The sequence below is a fragment of the Dufourea novaeangliae genome, unplaced genomic scaffold (genome assembly GCF_001272555.1).
Source record: "Dufourea novaeangliae isolate 0120121106 unplaced genomic scaffold, ASM127255v1 scaffold22, whole genome shotgun sequence".
In the NCBI taxonomy this organism is placed as follows: Eukaryota; Metazoa; Arthropoda; class Insecta; order Hymenoptera; family Halictidae; genus Dufourea; species Dufourea novaeangliae.
The window spans coordinates 563940-586069 of NW_015373898.1; the positions used below are offsets into that span (position 1 = coordinate 563940).

At 34.3% G+C, this 22130-nt stretch overlaps 1 protein-coding gene across 1 annotated transcript in view; it reads right to left on the reverse strand.

Moving 5' to 3' along the window:
- LOC107193390 (endoplasmic reticulum aminopeptidase 1) overlaps window positions 1-17474 on the reverse strand; it is a 35711-nt gene extending 18237 nt beyond the window's left edge. The window contains exons 1-3 of the mRNA XM_015582829.1: window positions 17165-17474; window positions 772-921; window positions 532-617 (exon numbers count right to left, since the gene is read on the reverse strand). Of these exons, the coding sequence (XP_015438315.1) occupies window positions 532-617; window positions 772-921; window positions 17165-17294 (366 nt within the window). The 5' untranslated portion in view covers window positions 17295-17474. The remainder of the gene's footprint in view (window positions 1-531; window positions 618-771; window positions 922-17164) is intronic.
- Window positions 17475-22130: the final 4656 nt, after the last annotated feature.

Genomic DNA, 22130 nt, shown 5'->3' on the forward strand with positions numbered 1-22130 from the left:
CGCGGATTATGGTCATGCCTTGCAATTGATTTCCCGCCAAGACGTTTCGTATTCACGTTTAGCTTTAGGTGAAGACTTTCAAGCTCAAATACAGAGAATACCACGTATGTATGTACATGTACTCATTAGAATTAAGTTTTCGTGGATTCTATGTGTTTTATATATTAGCATCCAATGAAAATTCATTCATCCTTTTATAGCAAACTGTGTTTGTAAATTAAATTAAACTTTTATACATTCGAAAATATTTATAATTTAAATTTAATACTGTATAAAAGTTATATGTTTCCGACGAAAAATGTAAAAAACATAATACACCACTTGGTCGTTATTGAGTATAAACGAAGATCATATTTCGATTATGTAAACTATTCTGAATTATTCATACCATTCCATTTGAAGTTTTGTACGGATACACATGCTTTTAATTACTTCGGCATTGTATCCGAAGTATGTGTTACGAAGCACATGTTTTGCTCTAGTTTAACGTTACGATCATATAGCCAACAAAACAAACATAAATGATCGTACCTCTCCATTAGTTGCAAGGGGCTCACTGCTTTTTCCATCGTCCTCGATTTCCAGGTTAGCTGGCTTTTCTCCAGCACAAGGGCAGTCTACGAAAATTAAACACGAGGGCACATTAAAAAGCAAGAACAACTTTTACGAGGGATGGGTCATACGCGCAGTTTCATAGTTTCAAATGTACTTCTATAAACAAGTGCGTTACTGTTAACATGGTGTAATTACCGATAAGCTATTTAACAATACCATTTTGTGGTCCCGCGAAGGCAATGATGAATGATATGGCGAAAAGTATCGCGAAAACGACAGTGGCAATACAGAGAGCCCTTTTTTGAGAACACACAACCCCATTGTGTTCGTAAATGCTACGTTTGTGCAATCCTGTGTTGCTATCTCCTGAAACAAAGTGTCTCCTGAAGTAGTGTATATCAGGTGTACATGTGGTTTTAATTTATTCAAATAGATGGTAAAACATATATTCCTTGTTATATTTATTCTCAGCAAGGAAAGAAATTATATTTAAATTTATAAATAAATGAAGTTCGAAAAGATCATCGAACGTTCAGAAAAAGAAAACATATACAATGTATAGAAATAGTAAAATTTCGAAATAAGAAAACTTGGTGTCCAGCGACACGAGGAAACGCGTCGAGTTTCGTGACCTCGGCTACACACACTTGACACAGATTTTTGACTGGCCGGTGACAGGCCACACTGACGTTAATGCAGTTGCTTGGAAACATTTGAAATTCCTGCATACGTTTTCATTATTGAATGAAGCATAAAAAGAATAATCAACTGCTATTGCATTCAAAGAAATGCATAGAAATATGCCAGTTAATAGGCATTCAGACTTGAGTGCAACAACAAGTTCTTAAGTAAACATGAGTCAGGTTTAGTAACGAGGTGTCCAGAAAACTCATACATTGGCACCTAAGAACCATTCTACAATTAAAATCCAGCGATTCGTATAAATATCAACAACACTAAGTATTACGTTGCAATGTATTGTTACTGTGTTACATTAACAAAAGAACGATACACTCATGGGCCTTAGACTTGCTCATTCCTCTTGTCGATACGTTACAATTCTAGTAGGTTAACGTGTCAACCATAGTGTCGCGGACACGCATATACGAGAATAGGCGGGCTAGCGTGCTTGAATTTGAAAGATCAGAAGCTTCTCTCTTATTGATCGCACGCACGTGCTTCTCGTATAGTCTATTCGCAGCCCGGAGGGTCGTAAGTGGGCCATCTGGTCGAACGATTACAAAGGAAAAGGAAAGAATCACGTGGTTGATAACAGAGATAGAAATATACGAAATAAGACGGAATTGCGGAGATACAGGAGGGGTGGGAAATTGGAGCGTGGAAAAGAGGCGCTAAAAACAAGATTATATAGGACAGACGAGATCGAGGTGACACGAGAGACCCTTCAAAAATGAACTTGATCTTCGTCGATCCCTCACCTGTCAAAAAGGCAACGTCATCCACATCCTGCTCGCTCATCGCGAAACGATTCGGCGGTGGTCTCCGACGAACGATTTCTTTTACCTGACCGTCGTTCGTAGCATATAAGATTTTTATCAGGGGCTCTCGCTGTTCAGCCAGAATTTGGGCGGTCGTACTCGTGGCTGCCTGCTTTACCTGGCGGTCACTTTCTGTTGATAGGCTGTCGGCTATTATGCCCAAGGTCAAGGAATCGTCAGGGAAGCGACAGATTTAGGTGGATCAGTAGGACTCCAGCCTCCTTCTCCTTGACCCCGTTTCTTTTTCCCTGGCTCGTTCGTCGAATGTTGTTCAGCAGTTAATCGCCGGGACTGAGATTGGCCGAGTACGTTGCATCGATCACGAGCAATAAAACGATTACGGGCACAAGCAGGAGCACGAGCACGGGCACGAGCACGAGCACGTTTACAAGCACGAGCACGAGCACGAGCACGGTCACAAGCACGAGCACGAGCACAAGCAGAAGCCCGAGTACGAGCGCGACCAACGGGATCGCGAGGATCCGCGACAACGTGACGATGCACGGGCTAGCGATGACACCGAGCAGCTCGACAACGCCGGCTAGTCTATAACCCACGACGTGCCTTGACATTTCATTGGCATTAAAACGTGTGGATATAGCGACTGCGGAGTTAGGCAGAAATGGCGACTTTCCAAACTCCTTCGGTGGCGAACCGCTTTACGGGGGTGAATTTCCAACCCTCGCCACACCGTACTTCGTTTCGCCTCGCCTTGCAGCGGAGGTGGGTTGCTTTTACAGTGGCGCCATCCGTGACCCACCCTTTATAGTGACTCGTAGCTCGAATTGCCGTTCCGTTTCGATATACCGAGGTTGGTAAGAAAATTCTCTACCTAATTCTCTACTTTTTCCGCCTCGAGTCACGTATTAGGTATTACTTGTTTCATCTCGGATCATTTGAGATTTTACTGATCTCGATTAGGAAAATTGCGGTGGGATGCTTGGAATGTCAAATAATAGTATTTCGATGGAAGAATGAATATTTATAGTTTGATATTCGTGTATCTAAATGGTATTAATCCCTTCGTCGACTACGTTTACAAGGGCGTTCATATCGCGAGATAGTAATCCAAATAATTCTATAAATAAAATAAAGAAATAGACACGTGTAAAATTATGGCATTAAATTCAAAATGTAAGACTGATATTATAGGTCAACATACACTTTGTCAATTTACAGGCCCATTTGATATGTACAGAGAACAGATAAGGGGTTAATAAAAATTTAATTACTTTAGTTGATTGCCATTTTTCTGTCTCAATATTTGTCTTAATATACTAATTCATGTTTATTTAATTTTGAAGAATATGATCATTTTCGATAATCGCAAGACATGCTTTAATAAGTGATAATTTCCCTTTTAACAAACACAAATGGCCATTTGCTTCTTAAAATGGAACAACATCGTTTATGAGAAATCTGTTATTTTAGTTTTATATGTTTCAGAAAGATAGGATTCCATTCATCTTTCTTTAATTAATTCACTAGGGGCTACTATGTACATACGGAACGAAATTATGGCTATTCTGGTTGATACAGAGAGGTAATATAACCGTTATAGGTTACGGTTATGCGAAGAAAAGAAAATCGATACACCACGTTTCCAATGAGTTGACTTGCGATTCATATATTGGGTACAGTTTTCCACTTCACAGGTAGATTATGAAACACTTGGCATCAGACCATAAAAATGAAACGTTTTGTTAGACCCATTGTACCTTTATTGTTGCACATTTAAAAGTCGAATATTTTACTTTTCCATGTACTTTAATTTCTCGAAAAACTACAGTTATTTATGACCGTTTAAAAAAATTGTGAAACATAATATTTTATAAAAAAGACGCTTACGCACAGAAAAGTAAGTGTGAAGTAAAACGTAGAAACAAAAAGATTTTAAAACTCTTTATTCCTCTTAAAGACTTTAACATATTGCTTCATATATTTATTCAGTTATTGTTCAAGTAATGTCGTAGTTTATCTCAAATTTATTTAAAGTAATTATACATATTCTTGTATTTATGTTTAACTTTGGCGTATTGTATCATTCTGAAAAATTATTTTTTTCAGAACAAACATGAAAATTTAATTCAATGTATTTATTACAAACTATGTATATTCATGGTTGATGGTTTATCCAAGTTTGGAGAGAAATAAAACGTTTTCGAATGTAACTTCGATTTTTATAATTCGTCTCGTATGTACGTTACACGATTAAGTACACCGTTAAGCAAAATGTTCAACAGTTTACCCCACTATAGTGACAAAACAACATTCATGTGTATGTTACAATGAATCGTTGCACGGGTCGTAGTCACAGCAACAAACTTTTTTCAAATTGAAAAATGTCAGTTCATAAAACTTTCTTCGATGTTTATAATTCAACAGTTTTATCGCTCTGTTAAAAATAGAAAAGATAGAAAAATTTATTTCTAGCAGTAGATGAAAGAATGTAAGTAGAATATTATAAAAGGAAGATCCATAAGACACAAGTACCTATCGTATAATGGTGTTTTCGAAATAGTGGTACAACCCGAAACGATGTGATTCTACATGCAAAGATAAGTCGAAAATATAGACTGATTTTTTACATGCGATACTTTATTTTCTCAAAAACCGAGTTTGAAAATTTGCGGGATATGTGTGCAATTGCATAGGATTTGGCTACTGTGTTTGTTCGTTGTATTCTGTTTCTACTTATTGTCACTTTGAATACATACGCGTTGAATAAATTTTGAAAACTGACTAACTTGGAAACGAATCATGAGTGGACATCCGACTGTTATAAGAAAAAAAGTTGCAATTTATTAGTTCTTCCTAAGTAATGTCTTATCCTTTTTACTTATTTTTATAGTTTACGTATTTATATACAATATTTGTAACTAAGTTTATGGAATAATTTAATTTCTTTTGAATAAGAGTATTTACAAGCTTAAGAAAACAAAGCAGTGCAGACAAAATTATGTGGACATTGTATTTCGGAAGAGGTCAAAACTTGTAGATTTTCGATGCTTCAAATTTCTATATGCTTATAATGAATATTTCGAATTCCTTTCGGTATTGATGTTCTCGTTGCACTGATTTGATCGTTTTCTCGGAAATTTTTCGTTTAATCTAAGGATGGAAAATAAAAAAAAATTTCATTTCAAGTCCAAGTATTAGAAATTTCTGATTGTTGGAATGGCCTCAACTATAGATATACCGCGAAAAGATATGATATAACTAAAAGTGCTCTTGCAAAGTTTTTGATAAAGTACGTAAAATTTAATACTTATGGCAAACTTGATCGGCCGTTGTCGTGTGCCATTAGCGTAGCTAGGGGGGTGGGCAGAGGGGCACTTGCCCCCCCCCCTGGACAGAAAAAAATGGCTTTTGCCCGACCCTACAAGACGAAAAAATTGGAATTTGCCACCCCCCCTCCCTTCCCTTCCCAGAGTTATATTTAATATTGCAGTATAATTTGCAACACGACCAACAGCCTCTATTAATAAAACGCATACATTTTCAACGATTTATGAATTCAAAAACAAAATAAAAGGTGTCTGCCTATGTACAGCCTTTTTCACTGTGGTAGCCGATGTATTAATATTTTTAACCCCCCCCCCCCCCGAATGATAACCAGGCTACGCCCATGTCGTAAGCGGTGTACTACAGAAAGATATGACAAACGGACTGTTAGGGAATTCCGAATCGAACCGTCTATTACACGTCCCGAAATAACTGAGAGACGCAATTTAAATGTCTCCAGAAGAACCGTGCCTCGTAGAATAAAGGGTATAAATTTTCATAGTCGTATACCGCTACAAAAAACATTCATAAGCGGTTTAAATAAATGGAATTGTTTCAGTTTCATCAAAAAATATATTAATATGCCCGTTTCGTTTTGGAAAAAAGTTAATGTGCATTCGTCTTTTTACATTTCACATAATTTTCTTACATTTATGCTTCATTCATTAATCTCTTTAAATAACAAATGACAGATGATAAAAGGTATGATTTTATTTGTTACGTTTTTTTTATTTGCTATTATACGCAGTTTCCTGCGATGCTTGCCGACTTGCTTGTTCGGAGCTCCATAGTACAAGCGCAGCGCGTAGCCATCGCTAGCGCGGGAACTCAGCTGACAAACTCGCGCTCTGATTGGTCGCGATTTTTCGTTAATATCTCGGTAACAAAGCCTCAGATTACATTTTTGCTAAGGAAAAAGTTGTTCGAATTCACCCCCCGAGTGCCCCATTTCTGAGTCGGAGGAAATTTTTGGGACACCCTGTATAATATGTATATCTCGTAAACTAATGGCTATATTCGGCTGAAACAAATATCATTGGTTTCAGCATTCCAAGCTCTATCACTGTGATAAACTTCATTAAAAAGTCAGCGTTACACCTGCGGACTTCTTGTTAGTATTGAGAAACGACGACAGTCAGTTGGGAAAACACCGTTTCGAGAAAAACGCACTTAAATTTGTCACTGTTAATGACTGTAAACTCTCAGTTTCACTGTCTCAAACGTGTTATCTAATTATTAAGTAATAAAGTCATAAATTAAACTAGTTAATAAAGTCAGCAAATAAAACGGAAAAAGGAACCACGGCAGCGATCGTTAACAACTTCGGCGAGTAATTTGGGCACTAAGGAATAAAATCATGCCTTACGTTTGGCGTTTCTAGTGTTACACTGCTTTCTTGAAATCGTTGTGACTTTCTCCTTCCGTCGAATTTAGGCGTAGGGTTTTAGATACAGATTGTAAAAATGTTATATGTTAAGAAAATGCAGTAAGAAAAATCAGTTTTATGTTCCTTCTAAATGGGAGTACACCCTTGATCAAGTGTTGAATTCAAATGATAGTACAGCGATTATGATACCTCGCGTTCTGATTTACATCACGGAATGTCGAGGCATAAATGATAACAATACTGTTCTTAATTTATTTTTGGAAATAAGAGTAGGATGGATATTATTTTTTTTTGCGGTGTATAATTTCAGTGATATGTGTCTGACCCATACATGCTACTTCTCCTTGGGCTTATACAAGGTCATAGAAAACCGTGGCACAATCACGCCCGAAATGATACCTATCATCGGACTAATTTCATCGAATGAAGAAAACTTTCATCGGATCCAACGAGTTTTCTATTTTATTGTGAACCTAATAAGATACTTAAGAGGGAAAATAAATGTCTACGATTGCTCCTGTCTTTATAAATTACTTCAGAAACTTTTATTTTGCATAAAATTCCGCAGTCTAGTCATGAGAAAACATCGTCAATCTGGAATAAAATGTTTTATAAGCAGTATTTTATGTTCTAGAACTTCAACTTTCGCAATTTATTAGACACACGTGACATTAATTAGATTCTATTAAAATATCTGTCTATGGCTTGCTCTTTCCGCTTATTTTAACCCTTTCGGCGTTGCATACTATTGACGAATGTGTGGCGTACGCGCGGAATACTCTACTGTTTATATCTGTTTATGCGTTCATAGTGTAAGTACATGCGTACCAATTATAAAATGTGTTACACGGACATAGCATCGAAAGGAGTAAGGGACTACGTACATCTAGGTGGGTAAAAAAAAATAGATTTTTGAAAAAGTACTTGTTTTTTTTTCTATTTTAAGAATAATTGTTCTTTTTTTTTTATAAGAAACAACGAAAATATGATGATTATCGCAGACGTCTTCTTTAAAACATAGTCGTATGGAAACAGTTAAGATGCTGCTTCTTCTTCGAATTTTTTAATAAAGATTTGACATTTTATAGACACCAATATGCCCTTTCCAATGTAGGTAATAGTTTTTTTAATAAAAACATTGTTCACTAAAAAAACTTCTTAATAGCCTGCTTTTTCCCCTCATAGGTGTATGTAACCCCTTAAGCACGAACACATGAGTTTGAGTCATTTTTCAATTCAACTTTTTCAGTAGGCCTTTGGGATGTAAGACATGTATTGTGGATTTATTATCAATCTAACCAACATTGTAGTACCACGAGTTTCTCCTCACCCATGCGTTTGACAAGACTGATAATAAATATGTATTTTTTTATTGAAATTCATAATTAAACACTAGTTGAACCAATGGAACATAGATGATAAATTGATTACTAGAAATGATTACACAAACTAGAAGTAATAAACAAAAGAGGTATTCAATGAATTTTCGAAATCGATCTTTTTGGCGCCGAAGCCCGTTGTAAAAGTAATTTTATTCAAGATTCAAAATGGAAAAGTGTCCTTCAGTGTTTTATGTACACAGTTTCCCCTCATATCAGATGTTAAAGTGCTCTAACACTACATTGCGTTCGATGGCATCGCAAACTCATAGACTTTAGAATGAACTGAAACGATCACTTTACTTTTACAATGAACAGTATAAAATTTGTCATTTTAGTAAGCTTATCGTTATATACATTTCACATCAAATTCTTTGTTTTACATGTCAATACGATGTTTAAAGATACTCATTCGTTTTTTTTATGACAGGCGTAAAATAAAAATGAGAATATTATCCTATATTATTTGTTAGTAGAAAGTCATTTTCAGTAATAATGGCTAGTTATTATTAGTACAGACTGAGTTCTTAATTTTTAAGAATCCTGTTATTCGTTAGTCATTCGTGGGTTAAAAATTTAATAAATTGGAGGAAACGTGTCGAACATTCTAGAGATGCGAGCTTTGAATAAGAATGTCACTGTATACAGGGTGACAATGAAATACCCGCAATACTTTCGAAGACGATAACTCTATGCAAACTCATCGAATTAAAACAATTTTTATTTTATTTTAAAGAATACGAAACGTTAAATAAAATTTTACAATAAAATTATTCGCGATGGTCGCACACTCTTCAGTAGTAATTTGATTCCAGGCTTCTTCTAAAGCAGACTTTAACCGTTCTATAGTGGTGTATTTTTTAGAGGAGATTTTTCTCTCCAAAATTAACCAAATTGAATAATCCATTGCGTTGAGATCCGGTGAATTTGATGGCCATATCGTTCTATCCCACATCTCCGAAAACAGTTCTTTGCAAATTCTCATTGGTTTAAAATTCACGGTTGTAAAATCCACTTATTCTTTCCGAAGTACTGACGTGCCCACGGATAGAGTACATCTTTAAAGATGCGTTATTGATAAGTGATGGCGTTGTTTTTTAAGCCTTTGTCGACAAAAACCAACGGCGTTTTGCCTGTCGCGCAAATGCCGGCCCAAACCGTTACAGAAATCAGAAAATGGCGACGTTGCACAGAAACTCGCTTTGCTGACTTATTTGAACCCTTTGGCAACAATTGTCTATCGTTCTGACGGTTACGACATAGCTCAATTGTAAACATTTTTTCATCCGTAAAAAGCACAGAACGGTGACGACCACATGCGACCAGCTGAAAGCAACTTCCTCGCTTTCTTCCTTCGCTGCTTTGTCATTTCTTCCGTCAGATAATGACACCGAACCAGCTTATAAGAATGGAATTTAGGCCGTTTTTGACCATCAATCGAAGCGATTAATGCCAATGGTTTTAGCCATTTGTCGCATTGATTGGACAGAATTGCGATAAATTCAGCAACGTATTTTGTTGAGATTATCCGAAATAATAACTGTTGGTTGTCCTGGAAAATTTAGTCGAGTAAGCTTACTCTGTTGGAACGCTAAGCGCTGACGGTGACAAAAGACGAGTGTTACATCGATATAGGAATCTGTTGCTAACTGTAAGAATTGGAACAGATTCGTTTCTCGCGAGGCGGGAATCAAATGCTGACTTCGGATTAGTGATTATAGAGTCGCGGAAAACCCCTGAGGAGATCTCAGTCCATACTAGAAACGAGTGTACTCGAACTCGTTGGAAAGCTCGAAGTTCAATATTCTTGTCGAACAATGTCTTTGTTCAATTCGGACAATGCCATTCAAAAGGGGAACAGGTAGGCACATTTCCGTTTCTTGGATCGTCTCAGGCCTATAAGCGAAGCTTTGGAATTACGAAAGATTCTTTTGTAAAATAAGCAGCATTCTGTTTATAAGAATATTTTAAAAACCTTTATGTATTCACTTATTGTTAGAGGAACTGTTGTTGATGTGAATTTATTTTTAGACAGACCATAGTGATGCTTGTTGTATTAAAATTATTACATGATCATTGGAATAGCAATGTACCGTTACGTGTATGCTTTCTTGTGCACCTTAAAGTGTTGGAAAACATTTCTCAAGATTTTTAAACAATGTAAAAGTAGAACCACTGTTGAAGTCGAAATGACAGTTTGGTTTTTTTTCTAATTGTTCTCAGTTTTGACAGTGCATGTTCTTAGATTGCAAGGAATTTTCAGTATAATGCGTAAATTATGAAGTTAATTGATTTATTAATTTGTATTTTCCTAAAATCTTTAAAAAGCCTTTAAAACTTTGATGGTTGCAGGTACAGTTAATCGTAGGTAATTTTAATATTCATGTAATTAAATTCTTAATAAATCCATGTTTCATTGTATATTTTTACTTAAATCTTTATCTCTATAACTTTCAAACAGAACTTTTTTCAAGGAAACATCAGACAGTTGTATAAGAATATAATTGCGTTAAGTATTATGATGAAGATTTATACGTTAGCTTTCAATACGTCAAAACTGTCACACAAAATTTCAATAAGCATTGTGAATGTGTAACCTTTTTCACATTTTTTTTAAATAAAATATAGGAAATAGTTTTTGTACAAAATTTAATTATAAATTAAAAATTTTATAACCAATACATTAATAGCACATATACGGTATAAAGACAGTATTGACAGATTATCCAGATAATTATTGCAGGAAATGGTTGCATTAGTTAACAAAGTACATTATCAGTTTGCAGATTTTTAATGGAGCTATTTATACGTTCTATGATATCAAAGTAATTTAGGTTCATGTTTACTGTTATCAGGAATTTAAAGAATCATTTCTTACATTTATCCAGTTTTCAAATCCACATATTTAAAGCAAACGTGTTAAAACATCACAGACAGTATTTGAATTAATAAGTTTTTGTAAAAAGAAGTCTAAAGCTCTATTTTCCTTCAGACCTTAACGTATAAATTTCGTAACTAGATCACTTTACTTGTGCTATTGATAGATTTATCGCTAGAAAACGTAACGGAAGTTGTTCCGATGGAACGGCACTCAGGATATACAAATTACTGAGTAGAAATAGATCTTTACAGCTTTTGGTCTGCCAAGTTTGTTAGTAAAACGTTCTATGACACGTGGGCATATGGATATTCGTCATGCGGCGTTTTCTATTCAGGATGATACTGTATTAAAACATATTTCATGCTTTTGAAACTCCTTTTAAAAAGTTTTATTCACATCACCTAAGTTCTCATTTATGTATTATAGGTAAAAATATTTGGCACATGTTATGAAATAATCGAGAACAGAATCATTTTTTCACATGGAATAGTTTCATATATTGTCGTCGAAATTCTCATTCTTGGGGACTACGATAGATGTGGGACTCTTGTGGAGGGATTGCGAAGCAGGACACATCACGAGTCACGTGTCGTGATTTACGACATATTTGTGTGTGAAGAAAATGATAGATACGTGCTCTCATTTACACATTTCACGGTGTTGCCCATCACTGTAGTAATGTATTTAAAGGTATTAAAATATCTAATACCCAATATTCAGTGTATGAAATGAATATTTAATACTTGAAACGTAAAATAAAAACATTACTATCAGGTCAAATCTGACGCCGTAACCGTCGTACGCATAATTGCTATGGAACCCGTCGACACGACGGTTAAGCGGAAACATCTTGACGGTAGCAAAACGGGGAGTACATTGACAAGTTTTTCACAAGAGACCTGTTCACTCGATTGACATGAATTTTTTACTGCGGATAAATCATACTATCAACTTAATGGACTTTTCACTTCAAACGTGCTTCAAAAAATAAAATTCTGTTTTACTAAGAATAACACAAAACATTTGTAAGTATCGATAAAGCACACGTTTTTTTCCCAATTTTAAATATGTAATACAATTGAACATTTTTATTCAAAAGTACACGTGTTTTCTTTGTTTGTAAGATTACATGAAAATAGAGAAAAAATAATCCTGTAAAACTAATTTTGTTTATTACTCTCACGTACAATGAATCGATTATTAATAAAGTACTGCTTTTCTATTGGATAAAATGTGTATTTATCGACATTTAAAAATTATGAATCAATTGAAATTTTTGGTATGCTCTTAGTGAGTTTTTCTATTAAGTTTTAGTAAATTATTTTCGTCTATTGTATTTGTAGTTGCTGACTCAAATTTCTGAATTAGTAAATATTTTTATTTTTTTATATTCTGAAAAGAATATACCTTACATTTTTTTTAGATCATTATAGAATCGGGGTACTATAAGCTTGAAAGAATTTTTGTCCACTTTCGGTACCGCGATTCCAGAAATGGAGAATATATACCTCCTTGTAATAAACATAAATCCTAAAACTATTCATTTTGTGTGTATAATTATTCATCGCTGTAACAGAAACTCTATGATTCCGTTAGTACAAGAACAGATGAGCTACACAATTTCACAATTAAAACGTAGATCGAAAACTTTTGAATAAATACATTAGATTAAAATTTCTATTCATTAAGGTAACAACATTGAAGTTGTTGCTAGAATATTCTTTGCAAAACTATTTATAATGAATAATATAATATACCTAATCCAACCACATTATGAATATAATAATGAGGAAAATGATGTTATAATTTCATACCAATTTTCTAACAGAATCTACACAAATTCAGATATTATTTACTCTATTATTTAGTAGCTATCATTTAATAAGAGTATGTCTTGTGCGTTTGACTAGTTTCTCACTGTAAACTGATTCAGGTTATATAATAAATTTTCACAATGTCCGTAATATTTGTTTTGCAAAATATTTAAAGAACTATTATGGACCAATTTAAATATTTATTAATAAATAAAATGAAACGACATTTATAAACTATGTTGCAGAGGTATATAATCTATTTGCAATTACAACATCCGATGTTTTAAACCGCACAATTTTCGTATAATCTATCAATAATTTTTATAGAAATTGCCAAGGCATTTTTAGGTTCTTCAAGTTAACGTGCTATTTTTATATGAATTTGAAGTCTGATCGATATCGATAGAATAGGGGCGCTTATAAACGTCTGAACTTTTGAACTTGTGACCTCTCCATTTCAATTTAGGCTTATTTTCACCTTAGAAAGTTATTTGGTTCGCAATATAAATTGTTCTAAATAATATTCATGAGTTTCGAGTTCCACACTGGAGCTCGAGGCTATATTTTTCCTCGCAGGTCACATGTAATCCTACGTGCAGTGAGACCTAATAAAAATTTCAAGCATTTAGAGAGGCGTCGTACGTTTGATAGTTTTATAACACAAGCGGTGAAGGGTTGGTAAACTCATTACACTATTATCGTTTGAAACCGATAAAACACTTTGAAACGAACAAACTTATATTACACAGGATATTTCACGAAAACAAAAACACTGAAATATCACCGTTGCTTGTAATGACACGAGAAATATTTAGATCACAATTTAAATGATTTTGAATTTGTGGTTTGTTCGAATTCCTTCAAAGTCTTTTTGCAAGAGAGCATATATTCTGTTCTACGGAATCTTAAAACGCATTCAAGTATGTTTAAAAGATGACCTTGAGGTGACCTTGAAGACAAAAAAGTGATCACATTTTAATAAAATGTTATGATGGTATGTGAATGTACTGCTTATGTCATAAACGCTTAAAAGTGATGTTCATCAACAGCGATACACTTTCTGAAACGAGTAATCACGGATTGTAATACTATTTCGACTGTTTCTAAGGCGATCGCATAATAAATACAGCTATAAGTGACGTACCCAACACTCGCTGGTAGTAAGAACCGTTCCTGTAAACTTGCTGTTTCGTTGATGATGTTAAAGATTGAAACCACATTTCATATAACAACAATTACATTTTGTAATTTTATTGAGAATACTAGGAAATATTCTAAACAGAATTTGTACGTCCGGAGAACATCCGTTCCGGACATTTTGTACATCAGGAGAATATCCTGAAAAGGTCTACATCCCTTACGTCTTCCACAAGATCTTTAAATGTCGTAGGAAGCTCCAATTTACAAAGTGGAACGTCCTGAGGACGTTTGATGTCAACATTCTCAGAACATTTTTCGAATGTCTAAAAGTAGTATTCCGTATACTTTTTCGGAACGTTTAACGAATTTTTAAAAACGCTATGTTAATGTTTTAAAAGGCGTATAAGAAACGTTTCCCAAATGTTTAAAATTACGACACAATTCGAAATTTAAATCCTACGAACTTTCGTAAAACTTAGGAAACAGATATTCCTAGAACATGAGAAATTTAAGTCTTGAGAACATCCTACGGATGTTGAAAGTAAACGTAGGACATTCGGATATAAACTGAACATGAAACGGACGTCGTTTGAATGTACGATCTGCCTATCTGGATTCTTGTTAAGAGAAATTTAAAAAAAAATCAAAAGTTAATTTTATAGAAGCAAAGTATTGGGTGACAATGAACTCCTTTAACTTCGTTAACACAGTCTAATATATAAAAATTAATTTACTACAATTATTTAATTTATATACATAAATAATTGTATATGGTATGTATTTAGTAAAGCTAACGTTAATTTATCTATTGGAGTATCGATTATTTAATCATCCTAGTGCGTTGCTCTTAGATAAATAACTTTTTCCTTTGAGTAAATATTTTTTAAAATAATTTTGTGAACAGCTTTTTAGCTCCTCGTTGCTGCAGCGCACAAAAAATTCCTAACTCGCAAGGTATTCGTAGCTAAAACGAGGGTAAAAAAGAATGTGTACGGTGCACTCTTAAAAATTCGTAATCCCACTGTACAGTTGGAACTACATACGTATATTGTCATAACTCTGTAAATTAATTAGACATTACTTTACTTAAAATTTTTATAAAAGGATGCTTTGAAAAGTTTCTTATATTTCAACAAAATGTAAATACTATTTTTAATTTTTCGTCTAACCACTTAAATGTCTAACCTGTTTCCGATATGCATATGGAAAAGAATTTAATTCGCAACCACTGTTCATTAATAACTCTTAAATATGAATTTTACAGATCTGTTTATATAATGTTTAATCAAAGATATGACATGATAACATTTGACTAGCAAGTAAGTTTCCACGGCCATTTAGTGAATATTTAACTGAACTATTAAGGTTGTTTTTAGAATTACTGTTGAGTACTTAACACAACTATCAGATCACGTGGAAAGCACTCTCGTTTCTTAAATCACATAACACTACTGTTCACACGTATTTGCCTCCACATTTGTTTCACTTTGTCCAAAAATATGTTAACCTGTTCTGAAGAACCAGGTTTTCGTATAATAATCCTCATAATGCAGGCAACAGTTATGATTTTTCCTGGAGAATTTTAAAATTAAAATGTAAAACTAACACAAGTAATTATTTTTTCAATCATATCATTGAATATACCTTTCAATCATTGAATAAGACATAGCGGAATCTTGTTTGGAAACACTGATAGTAAATAAATCGCAGTGTAATCGGCTAGAGGATGTTTGAAAACATTCAATAATATTGAATGACCTTAGTATGTTTACTACAAGCCTCACTCGTGATCAACGTAATCTGCTTTAATATTTTAAATCGTATACGTTTTCTCTGTCCGTGACCTTGAATGACCATGAATAATTATAGTCACTGAATTCCTAATGAAAGCGATTATCATTGAAGGTGTTTAAAAAAGGGTGATTCCATTTAAAAAAATGAAGGTAACCTTGATATCTCTAAAAAAAATTGACAAAAACAAACACTTTTTTGATATTGTGTGATCCCCATTGAACCATTCAACTTTGTCCTTAAGACACTTGACGTATCTTTAAAAACAACAAATATATTTGAGGTGCAAACGTTAGGTATTCACTGGATTTAGCTAAAGCCGATTTCTATTTACCCCCAAAAGAAAGATTCCGATGAAAGGGCACGATATGCGTCCATTTTGGAAATTCAAAGAACCCTAATCAGCTGTTTAAAGGCCATCACGAAAAATGATTTCACTAGAGCCTTTAATGAATGTGTTAGCAGTGAATCCTCAGAATAATGGTTCCAATTTTATTGTTTGTAGAAAGATTAATTTCAAGTATTAATTTGAAGGACTTTTAGAAGGCTGCAAGCTGTGTATTGAAAGGGAAGGCATTTATGTAAAGAATCAAATTTATACAATTTTTTATGTGCAAAATGGATGTTTTTATTGAATTATTCCGGGAGCTTCGTGGACAAACCGTGTTCACAGAAGATATTGACACAAGGAACACTTGCTAGTAAAGTAAAGACTTTCGCCTACATACAAGGGAAATCACACAAGTGTAACAGACCGATTATAATGCCGTTTGGTACAGACAGCATTTTGAAAAATATTTGACACGTATTTTTTTATAGCTGCTGATATTCACATCCAAAGGATGAAAACAGCCCCCAAAGTCGTGGGTGAAAAAATACATGTCCCTTAAAATCTTGCAAACTATTAAGATTAAAAAAGATAGTTACCAAAAAATGGTGTGATTTTTAATAATAAAAATAACTGTTTAAGTAGTTTTTTCGAAACACTCAAACATAAAAAATAATTGTTTAAACAAAATGGTATTTGAAAAAACTACTTAAACTGTTATTTTTATTATTAAAAAGCACCATTTTTGTTAACAACTATCTTCTCTAAGTCGAATAGTTTGCAAGATATTAAGGAAAATGTATTTCACCCACGACTTTGAGGGCTGTTTTCATCCTCTAGATGTGAATGTCAGCAATTACAAAAAAAATAGGTGTTAAATATTTTTCAAAATACTATCACTGTACCAAACGGCATAAAAACCAGCATGTCACGCTTCAGTGACGTCCCTTATTAGATCGATAAGATCAGTCGGTTTCTCCTTCTTAATAAATATTGATTTCGACAATTAGACCCTATGACACCTCGACATTAACTCGACTTCTTATTTCCGTTCTGAAGGAGAGGAGCAAACATATTTTCGTGGTACAAGTGGACTTGAACTCACCTGAGTTTGCTGGCACCTCGGTGGTGTTAGCGGTTTCGTTTTGCCCGGGACTCCGGGAACTCGAGGTTCTACCTAGAGGCTCCATGCGGATCGCCTCGCTGCTTTCCCGTGTCGATGTTCCCCCTCGCATTTTCCTTTTTTCCCTCTCTGCCTGGCGTTTTTATCCGGTAAGCTTACAGCGCATGGAACTTCGAGCGGCAGATGCACGCTTCCTTGAATCTCTGTTTCTAGCGACTCGATGCGAATTACATTCTTCAACGTTGATGCTTTCGAAGAATGGTACACATTTCAGTTCCTTTTCTCCCGTTGGTATTAGTCACGCGGGAAGTTGTAGCATGAGATAAAACTTCCATTCAGGGCTTTCTTGGAAACACTCGTCATTCCATAAAATGCTCTTGACTGGTCCCTGTTTAGTACGAATTAATACTACCGATGCCACTAAAGGCGAGACTTTCTGCGACAATACCGTTGGTCCCCGTGACGATATATGTATATTCGTAGTTTATATATAAATAGAAAAAGTTAAGCTCGTAGCCAGTATAAAATAACTTTCGTTGCGTGATTTATATAGATATTCAAACGAAGTTAATTAAGTGGTGCACTGAAGCTGACTTCTTTGTTTAGGCTCCAATTTATATTTTTGGTAATTTTTCTTTTTTCTTTCAAATGGAAGAGTTTACTACTCCCTCGTAAGCCGTACTTAGTTTAAAGAAATTTAACAGTGCATGTGTCGTGCGTATGGCTTACACAAATGTAGGAAACATTTATTCCGATGGTGATTTAAAGTGGTAGAAATACAATACGCGTTTTATTTTTATAAATAGATAATTGATATTTTTTCCTATTCCAGTTGTTAATGGTCGCCGTTGGTACATTCGTCGAATAATTTCATAGCGCGTCGCGTGGCAGTGTACCTGAAACAAATCATTAACTAATGTATCTACAATACCGCGTCACTAGTTCATATAGTTGTTCACAGAACATTGTCATATTTGAGCCGTTCATTTACCAATGCGATAAACTCCACAAAAGTATAAGTATAAAAAAATATAAAAAGTTGAGCACCAATCAAGTGCTTTGGTATTAAAAGTTGATAAAATTTAAAAAGTTGAGTTAGTCACTTTGGCCAATGAGCGGTTGATTTATTTGATAAAATTACATACCAAACTATAAATTTTGTTTTCAAATTCAGAATAATTTATCACGAAAGCTTTGTAAAAGTAAAGGTAATATAAGTTTGTTTGTTCTTTTGAAAGTATGTAAAAAATTGATGAGTCATTACAATAGTAGTTGGCGATTAGTTCATTATTTAATAGGGACGAGTCTTTACAGTTTAGATAGGTAGTTAATTTCACAGGTACAAATCATTTAGGTTATATTATTAAAATAAATAAAAACAGTATGAAGGAAAATTTTCTGTTAATCCATGTAACCGAAGTTTGTATTTTACATTATATTTGTTTCTTTCTAACTGTATTACATATAAATATAACCTAACCAAATCTATGTTTTTATATTTAAATAAAAACAACCAACTTTCTTAAAAGGGATGCCTAAATTATCAAATGAAGCGTTAAGTTTTTATTTTACATTTTTGTTCTTAAAATATAGATTTTAAGAAATTATACTTTCGACATTATGGTTGTACTAACGTGCTGTAGGAAATGTAGGTATGTATTAGCTAGTAAATGAATACATTTACTAGAAATAGTAACACTCTTATATTCGGTTCATACTTCTGCTAAATCCGTACGTAAATGCATACACTGACTAGTAAGTGTATAAATTTACTAAACTTACTAAACTAACAAGAGGACTACTTTGAAGGCGATGGCCTCACATCTGTTTAGTTTTCAAACTGACATTTTTAAATGAATTGTTCTCGTAACTTTATTGTCACACCTCGTATAATTTAATCTGAAATTATTTTACTTGTATTATTGTCATGCATACACTCCAGTTTATGAATATTAGGATACATATCGAATTCACTGTTACCATGAAAAAAGATGTTTTTAAATTATTGAAGGTCTTGAATAAATATCGTCTAGCGAATGTCAATTGAATAGGCCATATCTATTTTGAATTTACTAGTGATCGCGCCGTTGCAGTGTGCCCACGCGTCGCTACTCAAGTAGAGTATGACTCCATGAGCCTTCACTGTTCTAAATGCTAAAAATATATTTGTAGGGAGCACAATATATCCTTGTGTATTGAATGTGTTAGCAGTAAATCCTCAGAATAATGGTCCTAATTTTATTGTTTGTAGAAAAATTAATTTCAAGTAGTTTCCCAATATGTAGAAGCAGACGTTTAGTTTTTGCTGATAATTTTAAGAGGTAATTTATTCGCTTTTTGTTTCTTCTTAAAGTAATAAACGTTAATTATCAAACTGATTCGGTTTGATTTCTTTAACACCTTTTGGTTTATTTACATTTTAAAAAGAAAGTTAGGGTCACTGCAGACCTCAGGCGTCCACTTGTGTGATATTACCGACCAAATAACACAAAAACATCATATCTACGTCCGCAGAACGTACGTTCCAGAGGTTCGGTACATTCTGAGGATGTCTCGAAAAGGTCCATGTGTCCTCTCTACGTCCTCATTAAGATCTTTAACCCTTTCGCTGTTACAGACAAGATATCTAGCTACCACGATGTCGTTTATTTCATGCTACAGACAAAATATCTCGCGTCTCAATGTCGCTTATGCGGTGCTACAGACGAGATATCTCGCGTGTTTTTTATGTGGATACTAAATCCACTTGCTGCACGTTTCGTCATTAATATTCACGGTAATGTTTATGCGAAACTATGAACAGAATATTTTGCGAAACAATAATGTTTGTACAGCGCCATGAATGAAATATTTTGTGTTTATCGTGTAGTGCAGGCCTGTCGAAAATATTACCCGCAAGGGCAACGACGCGATGCCCCTAATTTAGCGTTTACAACTGAATGTCTCTCATCGGACATGCTAGGTGAAATATTTGGCTTCTGTTTTAGTTTCCACTGAACATTTCGTGCGTAGAGCAGTCATGTCTCCGCGGTTGAAAAATAGAATTACCTATTAGTAATAGTGATAGCAGTGATGATAATGCTGATAGAGAAATTTATCTGATGTGTTTCACCATGCTTTGAAAGGTTTCATACAAAACAAAAATAAATGAAATTCATTTGCAAAAGTATACTTAATGCATTTTTTACTTACTATTATGATCGACCCTACTCCATCAACAACGAAGTGTCTACCAAATGCATTTCGCAACCTAATCATAAACGGGAGAAATCTCGTCCGTAGTGTAGCATAAGTGACATTGGGACGCGAGATATCTCGTCTGTAGCGTAGCATAAACAACATTGAAGCGCGAGATATTTCCTCTGTAGCATTGAACAACCGATATTGTGGTAACGAGATATCTCGTTCTCCGTAGCGAAAGGGTTAAATATCTTAAGAAGGGTATTTACAAAGTGGAACGTTCTGTGTGAACATTCTCAGAACATTTTCCGAATGTGTAAAAATAACATTCTCTGTACTTTTTGGGAATGTTTCAAGAGTTTTTAAAAACGGTATGGTAATATCTTAGAAGGCGTATAAGAAACGTTTTCCAAATGTTTAAAATTACGGTTAGTTTTGATTCTGTGTAAGGCGATAAAAGTTAGGTTATGTTTATTTGTGTTTAATAAATAAAAGATTAACTTTCTTGGGATTTCCGCACTTAGTAGAAATTAGATCAATTCCTGTTAATGAATAAAAGGTAAAATTTCTTATAAGGAATTATAATGCAAATATAGTTCTGGGGGTTATGATCTGTGTGTCCATTGTGTTTATGTTTATTTTCAACGCAAAATACTGATTGTGTGAGATAGAGATAGTTAAAGAAAAAAATCACTGATTCAAAGCAGAATACTGATTTTGTGTTGGTTAGGGATAGTTTAAAGAAACCACTTACTCAAAGGAAACTACTGAATCTGTGTTGGTTAGAGACAGTTTAAGAAAAATAATATTTTTTAAAATTTCCTGAGGTTTCCGTACAAAACCACTAGGGTAGTTACACTGTCACGGGGATTCTTTAATTTCACTTAATTCTATAGGACAAGGGTGTGATTCCAGGTTAGGCAAAGAGAGAAACAAAGATATGCGGGTACGTCGACAATCGATGTGGAACTCATCGTTTATTGGGTTACCGGGGCCTTTATACAGGTAATACGTGGAGTCGTGTGCACGACGGTAGTGTCATGTGTCGAAGAGGCAGTTGCTAAGCGTTGGGCTTGAAAATATAGTATCGTCTGTCCACGAAGTAGTTGCTAGGCGTTGGGTCTGACATGGTGGTATCGTGTACCGAAGAGACGTTTGCCACGTAGCGGGTTAACGATAAGAATTGTGCCTGACACCCCGTTTCGTAGATTCGACTTAGACCCTTAAGTCACGAGGGTTGAATCTTAAACCTTTAAGTGGCCGCGGCTGTGGAATATCGTTCGGGATTTCCAGGATTCGCGGGGTCGACGGTTGGGCGTAGTGATGGGCACCATTGACTAAATTAAACTATCGACTAATGACTATTTAGTCGCAACATACTATCGACTATTTAGTCGATAGTTTTTAGTCAACTGAAATTTTGCTTTATAGGTTATGTATAGATTATGTCATCAACTTTTCAACACTATTGGTGTATTTACCTTTTGGAAATGTATTAGTTCATAGATAGAATTTGAAAATATAAGTGGTAAACAAGTTTTTTTAAACAATTACTAATATTCGATTTTTTGTAAGCTAATTAATATTGGCACTTAAAAAATTAACTGCTCTAAATTTTTTATGAAAATCAATTAGGTTATACGCAAGAATTTGCACGGCTCATGGTAATGTATAAAAAAATATATGGAAAAATTACAATTGGTTTGCATCGCGAAGAAAAGAATCAAGATCCAGTCAATAGCGATCAATAGCTCGATAGTTCAAGCGA